Here is a 15,672-nt window from a genome sequence, read left to right as displayed (position 1 = left end):
TTAGTCCCACGGCAAACACACCATTGACAATCCTCTTAACTTTTTATTAAAAGATACAGAAAAGGAAAAGTTAAAGCATTTGCAACGTAAGGCTTTCCTTGTAATAACAGGCCTCATTCTTTTTCCTGTTAGCTGGAGAGGGTCTTTAGAAAGATGCCCTCCCCCCACCCCCGGTGTTAAAGATGGTAATTACTGGGGTGGGAAAGAAGGTGTTATGTGGCCTCCCAGCACTCTGAAAACTGGAATGGGCTCGGGCAACATGCTACAATGGTACTGAGCTGTGGCAAGGAACACAGCAACAAGGATGAATGGGCCAGAGAGCAACTCCCCAGCAGGCACCCCCGAGACTGAGGAGGGAGGCTCTATGTGGAGTGAGGGGTCCTGCTGGACTTAGGTGCACCAAGCTGCCACAAGGATTGCTTTATGGCACCATTTAATGCTGGGTGGCTGTAGAGAGCCCAGCCCGACCCGAGCTGGCCTTTTTCTCCTACCTGCTGGCTCTCATGGTATGGTGCAGTTAAGAGCTTTCAAGATCACACACCTTTTCAGGACCCTAATAACCTAAGTCACTTTTGAAAATAGGATTCAGGCTCCTAAGTCATTTAGCACTCTTGAAAATTCTCCCCTTGGTCCTACTGCCATAGATTTTTCACTTATACTTTTAGCTTCCCTTTTCAATTGTCTGCATTTCTTACTGCTATGTACTCCATGGTATCAGCTTTCCCATTTTTATATGTATATTTTTGTTGCTTCTTTCACCACTCCTTTTCACTAGGATTTTTTTTTTTTAATTAATGAAGCCTTCTTTTGTGATTGTAGACAGTGTCTGTTGTTTATTTTCACATCTAATAAAGCATTCTTAAACCCTTCCCAATCATCATCCACATTTGCATGTTTAAATATATCCTCCCCCTCAGTTTTGCTCTTGGTTGTTTTCACTTCGCGGAAGTTGGCCCTTTTAAAGCATCGAGTATCTATATTCCTGGATTTGACTACATTCTGTTTGGACCTAGTAAACGAAATTGTCATGATTGCTTATACCTATGCAACCACCAAATTTAGTTCTGTGGTGTCCAGACTATGCCCCTTTTACTCAGTCTGTATTAGGGTGACTAGGATGTATCCAGTGACCATAACATACCCGTCATGTGACTCCTCCCACCACGGGCAGTGGTCAAAATCATAGCCAATTTCTTTTAATAACTGAGCATAATTCCTTGTTTATGACCCGGCTTCCAGCACTGAGGTACCTCCACTGTACACTCCGCTGCCTTACTATATGCAGTGTTTTTACTCCCAGATGACCCACTCGGCCACCCAGCCAAACTCCTTGACTTTTCTCCCACAGAAAACGGTCCCCTCTCTGATGTCCGAGCAGGGATGGAGCTGGGATGTAGCACTGAGGGCCTCACTTGTGAGCATTAAAGAGCCTGTGGACACTTTCCTGAGAACTGTGTCACTGTTCCGGCGCTGCTAGTTACGCTCCATGTCCGCGAGGGCTGGCTGCGGTTTCCTACGACTGAACACTGCTCTGTATGGCACAGTTGGAATTTTCTGAAATATTTTTATAAATTCTATGCGTACCTCAGTTTCCCTCTGTATTTTGCTACCCAGTGGGTGCCTCCTGCCAAGTGACCAACTGCAGCACTCAGGTAAAAACTGAAAGGGTCTCTCCACCCTGGGCTTCAGTGCACAGCTGGTCACCAGTGGGAGAAGGGTCAGGAAGGATGCCCGGCCCCGCTCAGCAGCACAGCCTGGCCCAGACAGGTGCACTAAGGGCCTGAAATCTTCACCAGACTTCATCCCCACCCCATCATGGTTGCCAGTTGGGCTCCCTGTGTAACCTAGCGGTCTTGCTGCTGGAGGGCTGCACACACTGCCCCTGGGCTTGCTGGGGTAACGACCACACTTCCCTACCCGGGCCCAGCAGACAGCCCAGGCTGGGACAGACCCTCTCTCTGGGGCCTGACAGAACCATTCCAATGAGCCCAGGAGTCAGGCTATGAGCCTCCCACCAGAACCCACCTCCAGCCCCTCTGCCATACCAGGCCTGGCTCTGCAGGGAAGGGGCAGGGCCTGGAAGCAGCTTTTCCTGGTGCCACTCAGCACACCCCCTTGCTTAGAGCAGGCACCACTGGAGTACATCCCCCCTCACCCTGGCCTCCCCACCCCTTTCGTCTCGCACCCGCCCTCCCTGCACCCCAGCACAGTGCCCGTGCCAACGACCCCAGGGGCCGAAACGCAGCTGGGCTCAGGGAGAGGGTAGGTGCTGCTAATGGGCCCCAAACACAGCCCCTCGGGGATGGGAGCACAGCCAGCGACCCATGGCTCACAGGGGTGGGACGAGGAGCTCCCTGAACACTGTCAGGCGACCGGAGCTCAGTGAGCCGCTGGCCTTGCACGCAGCTGGGATGGGCAGGGAAGAGGAGAGCTGGGCTCCTGCCCAGCTGTATTGAACAGAGACCCACAGAGCAGCAATCAACAGCAGGTGTCTTTATTCAGTCCAATCAGCACCAGCCCCAGTGACTGCCCTGGGACCTTCATACCCCAGGTGCTGCTGGAGGGTGGCTACAGCGCACACAACCCGATTCATCGTACCAGGGGTCAGACTGCACATCCCAGGTGGCCAGCCAGCCCTGTGCTCCCCCAGGGGAGGGGGGCTTCCATGCACTGCTCAGCTAGTGCACACGCAGACCCCGCCCATCACCAGCACCCAGGAAGGGCCAGGAGCCCTGGGAGAACTTGGGTGCCAGCCACTAGGGAAATGCTACTCGCTTCCTAGTGGGACCCTGTTGAATCTCGGAGAAGCCCTGGAATCCAGTGACCTGAAGGGGAAAGGCAAGAGGGGCAGGAGGCAAACCCAAGGAGATGGAGTCTGCACCCAGGAGCAGCTGCGATGGCAGTGCCATGCAGCCCATCCATGCCCAAGCCTCTACTGCAGCCAGCGCTTCTCTTTGCAGAGCCCAGCCTAACTAATCCACAGCACACGTCCCACTCGCCAGCTACCAGCAAAGAGCTCAAATGCTACAGTGTCCCCAGAGCAAATCCGCTCGGCACACGGTCCCACTGCAGGAAAGCACAGGACGGATGGACGGCAGGGTGCGGGGGGGCCCATAGGGCAGGGTGTGTGGGGAGGGACAGGACGCAGGGAAGACCATGGTGGGGGTGGGGAGAAGCAGTAGCCGCTGTGGCTTCAGAGGGGCTCCAGTGGTGCCAGGAGAGGTAGGCTATGGCCCCGGGGCAGGGGCTCGGTGCTCCCCAAGCACTGGCCCTGCCTGGCGAGTGCCTTCCTCCAGGCCGCAGAGTGCTGGGCTGGGCTGGCCGGGCTCTCACTCAGCGCGTTCCTGGCCCCGCTCGCTCTGGGGAGTGGGGCATCGCAGGCTCTAGGCAGGCTCCATCCGCAGTGGTTCCGCTGGCCACGACAACCGTCACACTTGCACGCCGGGAGCTTGCGCCAGGCCCAGGGCCTGCACCAAGTCATCACTCAGGCCGCTCTTCAGAGTCCGCCTCACTGGGGAGAAAGGCAAGAATTAGGGCCCTGCTGCCAGGGAGGGCGGGTCGGCAGGCAGGGCACAGCTCAGGTCTGCTGGAGGGCAAACGGCTCTAGGACCCTGCCCAGGGGTCGGCCCTCCCCCTCTGCCCCCGCCATCACGCCTGCTCTGAACAGCCACAGAGGGAGACTCCATCCAGCCACAGCCACACGCTCAGCCCAGCTGCCAGACTGGAGGGGCTCACGCCTGCTCTGTGGGCTCTGGGCCAGCCCAGCAGGGCTGAGCTCTGCAGCATTGGGATAGCTTCCAGCCTGCACAGCCCCTCAGCACCAGCCAGCCCTGGGGTCTGCCCCCTGCACGCTCCCCCCATGGGCTGGCAGCAGCACCGGGGCAGTGCCCACACCAGGGCCTGCACAGCTCCTGGCTCTGCCTCCCACAGGCTTTGCACATGAAGACTCTCTTGGCCTAGCTGGTCAGACCAGACACCATGGCGCCAGTTTCCCAGGAGTCACCCTGGCTGGCAGAGGCAGAGCCGCTCCTGCCCAGCAATGCCATGCCATGGCACGGCTTGGCCCTAGCCCCATGGCAGGCTCTGCCTGGGGATGGCACTTACGGGACTTCCTGCTGACACGTGACCTCTTGCGCTCCTTGGCGGCACCCGACCGTGGGCCGGTGCTGTGGGTGACGGACTGCACAAGGCGATCCATGATTTCATCCGAGACGTCCGCCGGGGAGCCAGAGCTGTCGTCCTGGGGCACAGAGCTGCCGGAGGGACTTGACCGGCCCACGCCTGCCCAGAGAGCACAGGAACATCGGCCGAGGGACTGGAGCAGCTGGTGTGGGGCAGCCAGTCCCGCTGCCAAGCTGTCCTCTCCCAGCCAACACCTCCAGCTGCCACACCCTGCTGCCACAGCCCCCACTGCCACTCAGCTGCTTCCCTTCCCCCAGCTCCCACCTCCCCCACGGCTGCCCTACTGCCTCCCTGCCAAACGCACCTCCCTCCCGTGGGTGCTCTATTGACCCCCACCCCCACTGCCAAACCCATCAGCTAACCCCGCAGCAAGCACCTCCTCCCACCACTGCCGAATGCTTGTCAGCCCCAAGAGTCCAACAGCTTCTCCTCTGCACCCCGTTGATCCCTCTCACACCCTATGCTCCCACTAAATGCCCTGCAACGGGGGAGTGGGCCGTGTGGAGCTCATGGAGCGTGGGGCTGTACCTGGCTGGGAGCAATGCTGCACCCCACCTGCTCCTGAGTGAGCCCCATCTCCCCGATCCCAAGGGGCCCCATGAATGGGACAGCCCAGCAGCGCTGAGCTGGGCAGCGAGCCAGGACCCTGGAGCTGGGCTGGGCCCCCAGCATCCTGTCCTCTAGAAGATGCGTGTGTGTGTGGAGGGGGAACGGGATGGCAGGACCCCCAGTGTCACATCCTCCATTGGAGAGGGGCGTTTCGGCAGTTCGTGTTGTAGGGCCTCCGGGGGTTCCTGGCTGCTCACAGACCAGCACCAAGGCACTGGGGCATGGGCAGGAATGACCCTGAGGTCCCACAAATAAAGCAGGTCCAAGGAGCAGCTGCAGCACAGACTGTGCTGGGCAGAGAGTCAGCGGAATGGGCTGGGATTCATGCCCGCAGCCAGTGCGCTGCTCTGTGCAGCGTGGGGCCCTGGCACGCTCCCAGCTGCGTGGGGTGGGATCCGTGCCCGCAGCCAGTGTGCTGATCTGTGCAGCGCGGGGGGGCCCTGGCACACTCCCAGCTGTGGGGGGTGGGACCCGTGCGCTGCTCTGTGCAGCGCGGGGCCCTGACACGCTCCCAGCTGCAGGGGGTGGGATCCGTGCCTGTAGCCCAGTGTGCTGATCTGTGCAGCGCGGGGGGGCCCTGGCACGCTCCCAGCTGCGGGGGGTGGGATCCGTGAGCTGCTCTGTGCAGCGCGGGGCCCTGGCAGGCTCCCAGCTGTGGGAGGTGGGATCCGTGAGCTGCTCTGTGCAGCGCGGGGCCCTGGCAGGCTCCCAGCTGAGCCATTGCCTGGGGCCTGCGCAGAGCCACCCGTGGAGATGCAGTCAGGGTCATGCCAGCTGCTGCCTGGTGCACGCTCCCACACCGCCAGGGCAAGTGCAGTGACCGGGCTGGCCGTGCACCCCTACCTCGGCTGGCCCTGCTGCGCCGGCTCTGGGGCTCCACAGCTGAGCTCAACACGCTCTTCATGGTCTCGTGGCCTGCATCCGCCTGCTGCTTCGGGCAGGTCAAGCCCACGGCTGGAGAGGAGCTTGCCTCAGGGCTGTTGGCCATGCCGGAGAATTGCTCCATCTGCAGAGAGACACGGCCAGCGTGAGGGGAGGGGAGGGGGAGGCACTGGGCTCAGCAGGCCCCCCCCCACCGCCCCCAGGGCAGCCTCTTACCTCTGTGATCATCCGGCCCCGGGTCTTGTTCCTCTCGCGGTGCGTGGCCCGTTTGCGCTGCTGCTGCAAGACACGCTCTCGGCACGTGCGGTACTCCAGAGCGAACTCCCGCAGGAGCCGGCAGAACCCCGTCACCTTCATGTCCCGCGCGGCCGCTGGCGGGTAGCCTAGGAACAGCAGGAAGGAGCGGAATCTGCCAAGAGACGGATCAGCTGGGGGTGAGGGCTGGACACGGGGGCCCATGACCCAGCCCCGATCCCTCCTGCACCTGGAGCTGACTCAGGCCGCCCTGACAATCACTGCCAGAAGGGAGGAGTCCTTGAACCAGCCCGGATCCCCCACCCCTTCGCCTTCCCCTCCTGCTTCACCAGCCCTGCACACCACCTCCACTTCTCTGTCCCCCCCAGGCCTGAGAACACTCTCAACTCCACTGGGAATGAGGAACATTTCCCCTCCCCCCAGCCAAATGCTCTCCCCCCCACAGCCTTCTCCCCTGTCACCCCTGCTCACCCCTTCCCCCCAGCCAATTCTCCCCTGCCATTTGCCCGCCACCCCACGAGGGCAGCCATAGCAAACCCCGGGGGGTCCCTGCCTAGCAGGCAGACCGACCTGTGGAGTATGCGTCTGTGCACCACCTTCAGAATGTGGATCTTCTGGGAGCTGTCCTTCAGGAAGTCCGTCAGCTTGCTCTTCAGGCCCGGTTTGGTCTCGTGCTTGGCGATGGCCTTCAGGTTGTCCCATGATGCTCTGCACCGTCGCTCCAGCTGGCTCAGGCTTTCTGCCAGCTCGTCAAAGTCAACCTGAGGAAGGAATGAAGATAGACTCATAGACGATTAGGGTTGGAAGGGACCTCAGGTAGTATCTAGTCCAACCCCCTGCTCAAAGCAGGACCAATGCCCAGACAGATTTTTACCCCAGTTCCCTAAATGGCCCCCTCATGGATTCCACTCACAACCCTGGGTTTAGCAGGTCAGTGCTCAAACCACTGAGCTATCCCTCCCCACCAATGGCTGTGCTGCGTTTGGGATCCCCTCGCTGCCGTGCAACCCCACATGACCCCGTGTTCTGCCCTGGGCCTGCAGAAGCCATGCAGCTCGCCAGGCTCAGGTGTCGCTCCCCGGGGCTGCATGGCTGGGGGCAGTGCGGGGGGAGTTGGAATATCTGCTGGTTCCAACATGTGTCTTACCTTGGCTGAGCGAGTGATGGCTGCGATTTCCGAGTAGAGGTCGCTGGTTTGGGGGAACCTCTCCACCACCGCGTGGCACAGGTGGTGCAGCAGAGACTGCCGGTGCACGGTGTCCTTCACCTCCGAGACCTTCTCCAGGTAACTGAGCTCGAAGCCCCGGCTCTGAAACCCAAACGCAGGCACAGACTCAGCCAGGGGAGCCTGGGTCACCCCTCCTGGCTTCCTGGAGTCAACTGTTCTCTCCCAGCAGCTGATTCTGCCCCGTGCCTCTCCAGCCGGGCTCCCACTTGCTCCTGCTGAGTTTCACAGCTGCAGTCCCAGGCCCGTGGCCCTCCCTGGCAGGGGTTATGCACCAGCACTGTCTCTGCCATCTGCTCCTCTGGAGGCGAAGCTATTTGAGCCAATTAGCCCCTCTCCCGCATCCTTCCAGACACTCTCTGTAGCCCCTTCCCCCTAGCTCAGCTATGGCCCAGCATCTCAGCTGGGGCTGCTCTAGATAGCCCTGACCGCCCGCAGCTTGGCACTCCCGCCTTGCACACAGTCTACTCCCACTTTGTTTTCCCTAACACCAGTGAGTAGTCCAGTGGGCAGAGTACTGACTTGGGAGCACAGCTGGCAACCTGCTGCGTGGCCATCACCTCTCTGCCTCGGTTTCCCCTCCCATGCCTTGTCTGTTTAACTCATGAGCTCTTGGGGGCCGGGTTTGCCTCTCACAATGTGTTCTTACAGCACCTGGTGCAATCCCAGGTGGGCCCTAACACCATCATTCCACAGATAGCCATTCCCCTTAGTAGTTTCTTCCAGTTCAACTGAGCAGATTCCACCCTCTGATCTGCTCTCTTACACTTCCCTGCATGGATTTTCACTTGACAAGATCTTGGTATGTTCTGCAGCAACACAACAGACCAGCCCCCAGCACTAAGCCCTGTCAGCCCACCAGGCGCTACCCTACAGGCCCCCCTGCTGCCAGGCCCTGGCCCCCTCAGCAGCCAGCCCCCAGCATTTCCCACCCAGCTTGGCACCATAGCCCCAGGTGTGGCGTTCCTTGTTGCACGCATTGCCTGCTCTCTAACACACAGCTGCAGGTTTGGGCACACAGCTTCACTGGGGGCACAGCCCCATTCCCCCTGGGGACTCTGCATCCCTTTCCAAGCCCAGGCTGGCAGCTCCTTACCCCCAGGAGCTCTGTGCTGGCAGCTGCAGGAGACCCCAGGTCCCTCCCTCTACCCCTCACCTGGGAGCCGTTAAGGACGTTCCCCATGGCCAGCAGAGTAGCCAGGATACACTTGAAGGTCTGGTTTTTGGCCAGCTGTTCCATCCCCAATTTCAGGTCAAACAGAGGCTCCGCGATCTCCTGAACAGGAAAAGGTGCAGCTACTGTGACTGGTAAATCAGCGACGTCCGGCTCCAGCCCCCATACGCACTCACCGCTCCGCCGGGAGCCAGGGACCTAGCCGCAGCCAGCCCGGGTCCCGCTCCATCCTGGGACAGGGGGCAGCGCTGCGTGGGCTCATTGACCTTGGATTCAGCCCAAAGGATGCAGAACTCACCCGAGCCAGGGGAAATCCTGTGCCTGGGAGGCTAGGCTGCCGGCCTCTGCAGGGCAGGCCTGGCCCTTAGGCTCCAGCTGCTGAGAGCAGCTGCGCCATGCCCCCATCCAAACCAACCAGCAGGCAGGGACTGAATTGCCACAGGCATTCACATATGTGGCTGAGGGTCCCCAGGCATGGCAGTGGGGCGCAGAGATCCAGGGGAATCTGCACTACCAAACCCAAAGGTCAGGGATGTTCGTGGTCTGGTTTGCCAGGGAAACGGTCAGTGGGCTGGGTTTGCTCCATTACCTGCTCCATGCTCTCATAGTCCAGCTTGAATGCCCACAGCTGGAGCCGAGACGTGAGCTCGCTAATGGAGGAGAGGGTGAGCAGAAACTGCTCGGCTGAGCCCAGGGGGAGGTCGGGATTGGCAAGCTGTGCCTCCTGGATCTTCTGCTTCTCTTCGTCGGTGGGAACCATGGTCAGGATTTTCTGTAAGACACACGGAGCCGCACGTCCGAGGCAGCAGGTCAGGTCTAGCTGCCCAAACAGCAAGTAGTACCAGCAGTACTGTGTCAAGCTGGTCTCAGCGGTAGCCATTGTGAAAGTGGAATGAATTTAATTGTAAAAATAAGAATGGATTAAAGAAATGTTGTACGTACCTTTAAGCAGAAATAAGAAATGTTGAAATACAGGTGCCACAAAAAGAAACATTAGGCATAAACAATGGTGCTAATGGCGAAACATTAACAGAAGATCGGTAATAGTTAGTAAGGAAATAAGCTATGCATGCTTAGCCCAGGTAAACTTATCAGATTCTGCTTCCTTTGTTATCTTGTTAAGTTCTCACCCTTTTATCTGTATAAATAAGATAGTTTGTGTCTTGCATGGTGCTCACATTATCTGGGTGTTATTAGCAGATGCTGCGCTAATAAAACAGAGTGGCCTGACAAACTGAGTCCCGAGTCTAACTTTGACACCGTAAAGGATCACACATCATGGTTCATTGAACTGCCATGCCTACCTGGGAGAGTCCTACACTTCCCTCACCATACACCGGGACTAGCATCGACAGGGCACGGGGCAACCAAACAGCCTTCAGGCCTGCGCGCTTGGCCTCAGCAGAGTAACTCTCGAGTGCTGATATCCTGGGGATGCAGGGGTGCTTTTCTGCTTGCTTTGGCTAGAGGAGAACACAAGGAGCAGCGAAGCTGGGAGCGGGGCTTGGCTGGGAGTGAGCTCTGCTGTGAGCACAGGGGATAGGGATGGGGATGGGGATCCAATCTTACAGCAATCTCCAGCCTGCCTTCACCAGGGCTTGCACGCGGGGCTCTCCTTCAGGGGACCGTTTGTTGTTAGTGGGGAACCAGGAAGCGATCAGTCAAGCACCCCTCCTGCAAAGCTAAGCCACATGGCAGCAAAGGACAGAGCGGGTGGGGGAACCAGAGAAACGCAACCACTCATCCTCCTCAAACCACAGGCATCCACAGGCCAAGCCTGGGGCAAAACCAAAATGCAACGAGATCTGATGAACTCTGGAGCTGGAGAAGGGCAGGGAGAGATTGGTCTGCCAGCCTGGGGCAGATGCTGTTTGCAAGGAACCCACAAATACCCAGCTATGTGCAGGGGCTGCCCACCCAGCATCTAGATGCAGCGACTGTCACACGAGGATGTCAGGAAAGAACAACGCAAGGCCTGTGCTGGAATCTCACTCTCCAACACAGCAACATCCACAGGCTGGGGAACACAATGTGCCAGGTGCCACGCTCCTAACAGCAGCTGCTTCTCCCCAGCACTCTTCTCCTGTGTCTGAAATGCATGATGGGAAGCTGAGCTGGGGACTGGGCCTGGGAGTCACCCTGCCCACGTCCCGAAGAAATGACAGGATAATTATTTAAGGTATTTAAAGCTCCTCTAGCAGAATATTGGATGGGAGGCTTCCTGGGCCAATGAGGAGATTTCTGACACACGAGGGCTCTTTAGCCAAGCAGATAAAAACTGAAGGAGATCCAGTGGTTGGAAGCTGGCCAACAGAATTCACACCGGAATCAGGTGCACCTTTTTAGCAGTGAAGATAATGAAACTTCGGAACAGGTGACCTAGGGCTGGGGCAGATTCCTTGTTACTTGCAGCCTTTAAATCAAAACTGGGCCTCTCTTTCTAAGAGCTGTGCTCCAGGGGTGCTGGGTCAAGGCAGAACCACACTGTGATACACTCTGGCCTGGGCTGTGCAGGTCAGTCTACGTGATCCAGTTACGCTCTGTAAAAACCCACGTGGCACGCACAGCCCTGGAGCCGGAGTGCTGTCGGAGAACACTGCAGGCTAGGGAGGATGGCCGGCCTCTCCAGTCCAGTGTCCGGGCACTAGTCTAGGATTTAGTGGACACGGTTCAACACCCTGCTCTGCCACAGACAGCTGTGGGCCAGTCCCTTAGTCTCTGTGTGCACAGCAGGGACAAGAGCCCTGCCGCCTGCACAGGGGTGCTGAGGAGAAACCCAGTACGGATTGGGACGCGCTTCGAGCAGGGTGACCCTCTGGGGCAGGAGTTTCATCTGCTCTTTACTCGGAAACGTTTACCGCCAGAAACGGCTCGTGGGAGGAATCACTGCAGCCTCACCTCAATCCCTTCTTTGTTAATGGCGAACTCGTCGAAGCTGAGAATGGCCGTCTTGATGATGTGAGCGGGCGGCAGCACCGTCAGGCCAATGTTAATGGCATTGCTCCTCTTGGGGTCGAGGACCACTGTGCACTTCTTCCCGTCAGCAGCTTTCTTCGGGGCGGGGGGAGGGGGCAATAGGAAGCAGAAGAAAAGGGACTGAAAGGTAGGTTGGGAGCGCACGGGCTACCCTGAAACAGCCACATTTCCCCGGCAGGCCACTGAGCTATTCAAAATCGGTGCCAACACAGGATCCGGTGAAGGCAGCTCCACCTCACCACCCTCCCATGCACCCAGGCCATTGTGCAGTGCTATCCCCAGGAGAAGGTCCTTCCTGACCCCTGCGGGTGAGGAGATTACCCCACAGAACTTGCAGTTTCAGAGCACAGCCTTGCATGCTGGTAGGGGTCACAGCAGAACTATTGACCTTTCACTACAGCTGGTATCTCCAAGAGTGAGAGCACCTCCTTGGGCTCAAGTTGTCAGAGATGCCACTGGCCATGCCAGGTGCAAGACGAGCTGCGCCTGGAGAGACTGGGACCCTTCTCTCTCTCTCTCTCCAGTGAGGGGACACTAACGGTCCTGGGCTCGACTGGCCCCAAGGAAGAGGAGTGGACCCTCTCTCTGGGGTCAGTTACCAAGAAATAGCGGCATGCACCCCAAACGGCACCAGCCGTGGAGTGACCGTCTGCTACAGAAATGTTGCTTCTAATGGGTCCTGCAGAGCCAGGATCTGGCTGTGCAGGGCAGCCTGGATCCACTAGCTCACTTCCAACACAGCTGAATTTCATTCTCGACTCTTGTGGTATATTACGCTCCTCCGAGAAGCCACACAATCCTCCCTCCCCAGACCGCACACTAGGCTGGGGCAGCTGTTACAGCCTGGGAGAAAACGTGGAATATGTCTGCTCCTGGGTTTATCTTTTTGCATGTGACAAACCTGGATTTTGCCCTACCCTCCACCCTGTCTCCCACCCTCAAGCCTGTGCTGCCTTAGCAGTGCAGACCAGCACAGCCCTGGGAAGGCAGCTGGGATGCTACTAGCAGGGGACCATTCACAGACAGGAGGGCTGGGTGAGACCTTCCAGTGGAACTGAAACTGAATTCACTTCACTTTCCCTGCAAAGGGCTACTAGTCCACAGGCTGCGTGTGCCAGCAGGGACTGGATCCATGACCCAGGAGGGCGCTTTCCTACGACGTTTGGTGCACCAAACCAAAGGAACCACTCCAGGGGTGCAGTGTCTGAGCATTGCTTAGACTGTAGGCCCGGAACCGTGACCCCACCAGGCTCTGGGAAGTCCAGCAGGACCATCCTCCTCTTGACGCTATGAGAAAGGGAATGACAAGGAAAACCCAGCTAATCCAGGGCCTTTGCTCCACACTGGGCCTCCCCCACACACCAGCAATATTCCTCTATGGGCCCAAGACACCCGCCAACCCCAGGGAGCCCTGCATGCCACGGCAACCAGCTCTCAGGCCACACCCCACAGTGCCCCATCACTCACTGCAGGCTGCCAGGACCAGCCCGCTGGCCCCCGACCTGCTGCGTACCTTGGAACTCAGCACTTCCTTCGCTCTGGACTCAAAGAGATGCTCCAGCTTGGCCGCGTCAATCTCTACTCTCTCCAGGGATGCCCACACGGTGCCCCGGCCAAATCGGCCAGCCCCAGTGTGGGAACTGGGGTGTTTCAGCTCCTTCCAGAAGAGTTTCACCGTCTTCTTCTTCTTGGCAGGGGAACGGCCATCTGGCGCAGGGGCGCCCAGCAACGCAGGAGGGGGTGGGCAGCCAGGAACAGGGGGGGGTGGGGGTGGAGGGCAGCCAGGGGGCGGGGGACAGCTAGGAGGAGGAGGGGGTGGTGGTGGGGGAGCCAGGAGGCCTCCCACAGTCAGTGCCTCAGTGCCAGGAGGGGGTGGGGGAGGCACATGGAACGAGTCATTTCCTACTGCCCCTTGCTCCAAGGCATCAAAATCTTCCTCTTCACCCAGGTCTGAGAAGTCCAGGTCTTTGATTTTCAGCAGCACGGGGCCGGGCTCCAGACGATCCCACATGAACTCAAAGTCCTTTTTAAACGGGGTCAGCAGGGCCCGCTCCACGTTCTGAGCGTTGGCTTCTGCCTCGATGCTGGACTGGGTGCACGGGAGCCGGGTCTGGGCGCTGGAGACCTGCCTGTCAGGGGCCTGGCCCTCGGGCCTGGTGTTCTCCAGGTCCTGACTGCCTTGCAGCTCTGCCTGGCTCGGCTGGTCCCCAGCCACTTGGTGGCGCTGGGTAGAGGCTGACGCCTCAGGGAAGAGCAGGGCCCGCTCTGGCTCCACTTGGCTTTTGGCAAATAGCATGTCGCGCATCAGCTTCTTGTCCGAGGAGTTGGAGCGGCAGGGAGTGGCGCTCTCCTGCGGGGGGACACAGTGCCCTGTGGAGGAACCAGAGGACAGAGTGTGTCCAGGGCATTCACTCTCCCATGGGTACGGTGCCACTGCCTCCCTGCACCCCAGCACGCTTCACCTCTGCTTCCCTAGATGTCAGGCCATAGCTGGCCTGGCGCTAGGGTGACCAGACAGCAAGTGTGAAAAATCAGGAGGGGGCTGGGGGTAATAGGAGCCTATATAAGAAAGATCCAAAAATCAGGACTGTCCCTATAAAATCAGGACATCTGGTCACCCTATCTGGTGCCTTTCCCTGCAGGCTGTCCCGGCTCAGAGGCACAGATCTCCTGTGCTGCAAGGCCCAGTGCTGGCCAAGGAGCGGGGGCAGAGATCAGGCCAGACAGTCAACCTCCATGGCAGCCGTTCTGAGTTTGCAAGCTCCACCCTGCATCCAGGGCCAGCTTTAGGAAGTGCGGGGCCCGATCTGAATACCTGGCAGTAGTCTGGGTCTTCAGCAGCAGGTCCTTCAGTCGCTCCGGGTCTTCCGCAGCACTGAAGGACCCGTCGCCGAAGTGCTGCTGAAGACCCGGACCACTGCCCGGTGAGTAAAAATTAAAAAGTTAGGTGCTCTTTTTTAGGGCGTGGGGCCCTCTTAGGCCTGGGGCCCGATTCGGGGGAATCGGCCTAAAGCCGGCCCTGCCTGCATCCAGTTCCATTACGCTCCCCTGCACCTGCTCTCACTGACTGCCACAGCCCCTTCGCCCACCGTGCACCACCGCTCTGACTGCCACAGCCCCTTCACCCACCGTGCCCCCCGCTCTCACTGACTGCCACAGCCCCTGCACCCACCGTGCCCCCCGCTCTCACTGACTGCCACAGCCCCTTCACCCATGCTCCCCACCACTCTCACTGACTGCCACAGCCTCTTCGCCCACTGTGCCCCCCCCCTCACTGACCGCCACAGCCCCTTCACCCACCGTGCCCCCCCGCTCTCACCGACTGCCACAGCCCCTTCACCCACCGTGCCCCACCGCTCTCACTGACTGCCACAGCCCCTTCGCCAACCGTGCCCCACCGCTCTGACTGCCACAGCCCCTTCACCCATGCCCCCCACCGTTCTCACTGACCGAAACAGCCTCTTCACCCACCGTGCCCCCCCGCTCTCACTGACTGCCACAGCCCCTTCGCCAACCGTGCCCCACCGCTCTGACTGCCACAGCCCCTTCACCCATGCCCCCCACCGCTCTCACTGACCGAAACAGCCTCTTCACCCACCGTGCCCCCCCGCTCTGACTGCCACAGCCCCTTTGCCCACCGTGCCCTCCCCGCTCTCACTGTCTGCCACAGCCCCTTCACCCACCATGCCCCCCCGCTCTCACACTGCCACAGCCCCTTCACCCACAGTGCCCCCCATGGCTCTCACTAACTGCCACAGCCTCTTCGCCCACCGTGCCCCACCGCTCTGCCACAGCCCCTTCATCCATGCCCCCCCGCTCGCACTGTCTGCCACAGCCCCTTCACTCACTGTGCCCCCCGCTTGCACTGTCTGCCACAGCCCCTTAGCCCACTGTGCCCCACCGCTCTCACTGACTGCCACAGCCCCTTTGCCTATCCCCCCCGCTCTCACTGTCTGCCACAGCCCCTTTGCCCAGGGACCGCCAGGGCAGTGCACTGCTGCTGCAGCGAAGCCCCTCTCCCCCGGCACTAGATGCGCCTCTCTGGGGTGGCAGGACAGGCGGCCGCTTGGCACAACTGGGAGGGAAAGCTAGAGCCATGACAAGCGGCAGGGGGCTCCAGGTGGCGCCAGGCGGCTCAAGGAGGTGGGGGGGTTGGGTCCCTAGTCACCGAAGCAGGCGCGTTTGGGGGAGGGGGTGCAGGGGGGCCATTGAGGTGGCAGAAGCATCTGGTCCTAGGTCAGGTCCTTGCCTGATGTGCCGTCTCCATTCTCGTCCCTCCCCAGAGCGATCCCGACTGATGGCAGGCGCGGTTCCTGCTCGTTTGCCGTCTCATTCTGCTCCTTCTCCTCGTTCAGCACCAGCCTCCCTA

General features: G+C 59.5%; 1 protein-coding gene across 2 annotated transcripts in view; it reads right to left on the bottom strand.

Moving 5' to 3' along the window:
- Window positions 1-2,478: 2,478 nt before the first annotated feature.
- Window positions 2,479-15,672, bottom strand: part of FHOD1 (formin homology 2 domain containing 1) — a 68,315-nt gene continuing 55,121 nt past the window's right edge. For both annotated transcript variants that reach the window (XM_050923148.1, XM_050923149.1), the window contains 11 exons: window positions 15,553-15,669; window positions 12,817-13,673; window positions 11,226-11,378; window positions 8,917-9,099; window positions 8,310-8,429; window positions 7,076-7,237; window positions 6,499-6,689; window positions 5,890-6,082; window positions 5,635-5,797; window positions 4,105-4,281; window positions 2,479-3,511 (listed from right to left, as the gene is read on the bottom strand). In XM_050923148.1, the coding sequence (XP_050779105.1) occupies window positions 3,429-3,511; window positions 4,105-4,281; window positions 5,635-5,797; window positions 5,890-6,082; window positions 6,499-6,689; window positions 7,076-7,237; window positions 8,310-8,429; window positions 8,917-9,099; window positions 11,226-11,378; window positions 12,817-13,673; window positions 15,553-15,669 (2,399 nt within the window). In that variant the 3' untranslated portion in view covers window positions 2,479-3,428. The remainder of the gene's footprint in view (window positions 3,512-4,104; window positions 4,282-5,634; window positions 5,798-5,889; window positions 6,083-6,498; window positions 6,690-7,075; window positions 7,238-8,309; window positions 8,430-8,916; window positions 9,100-11,225; window positions 11,379-12,816; window positions 13,674-15,552; window positions 15,670-15,672) is intronic.

Source organism: Gopherus flavomarginatus, chromosome 14, assembly GCF_025201925.1.
Source record: "Gopherus flavomarginatus isolate rGopFla2 chromosome 14, rGopFla2.mat.asm, whole genome shotgun sequence".
Taxonomy (NCBI): Eukaryota; Metazoa; Chordata; order Testudines; family Testudinidae; genus Gopherus; species Gopherus flavomarginatus.
The sequence above is the reverse complement of the archived record's forward strand: the minus strand, read 5'-3'. Positions and strand labels throughout refer to the sequence as shown.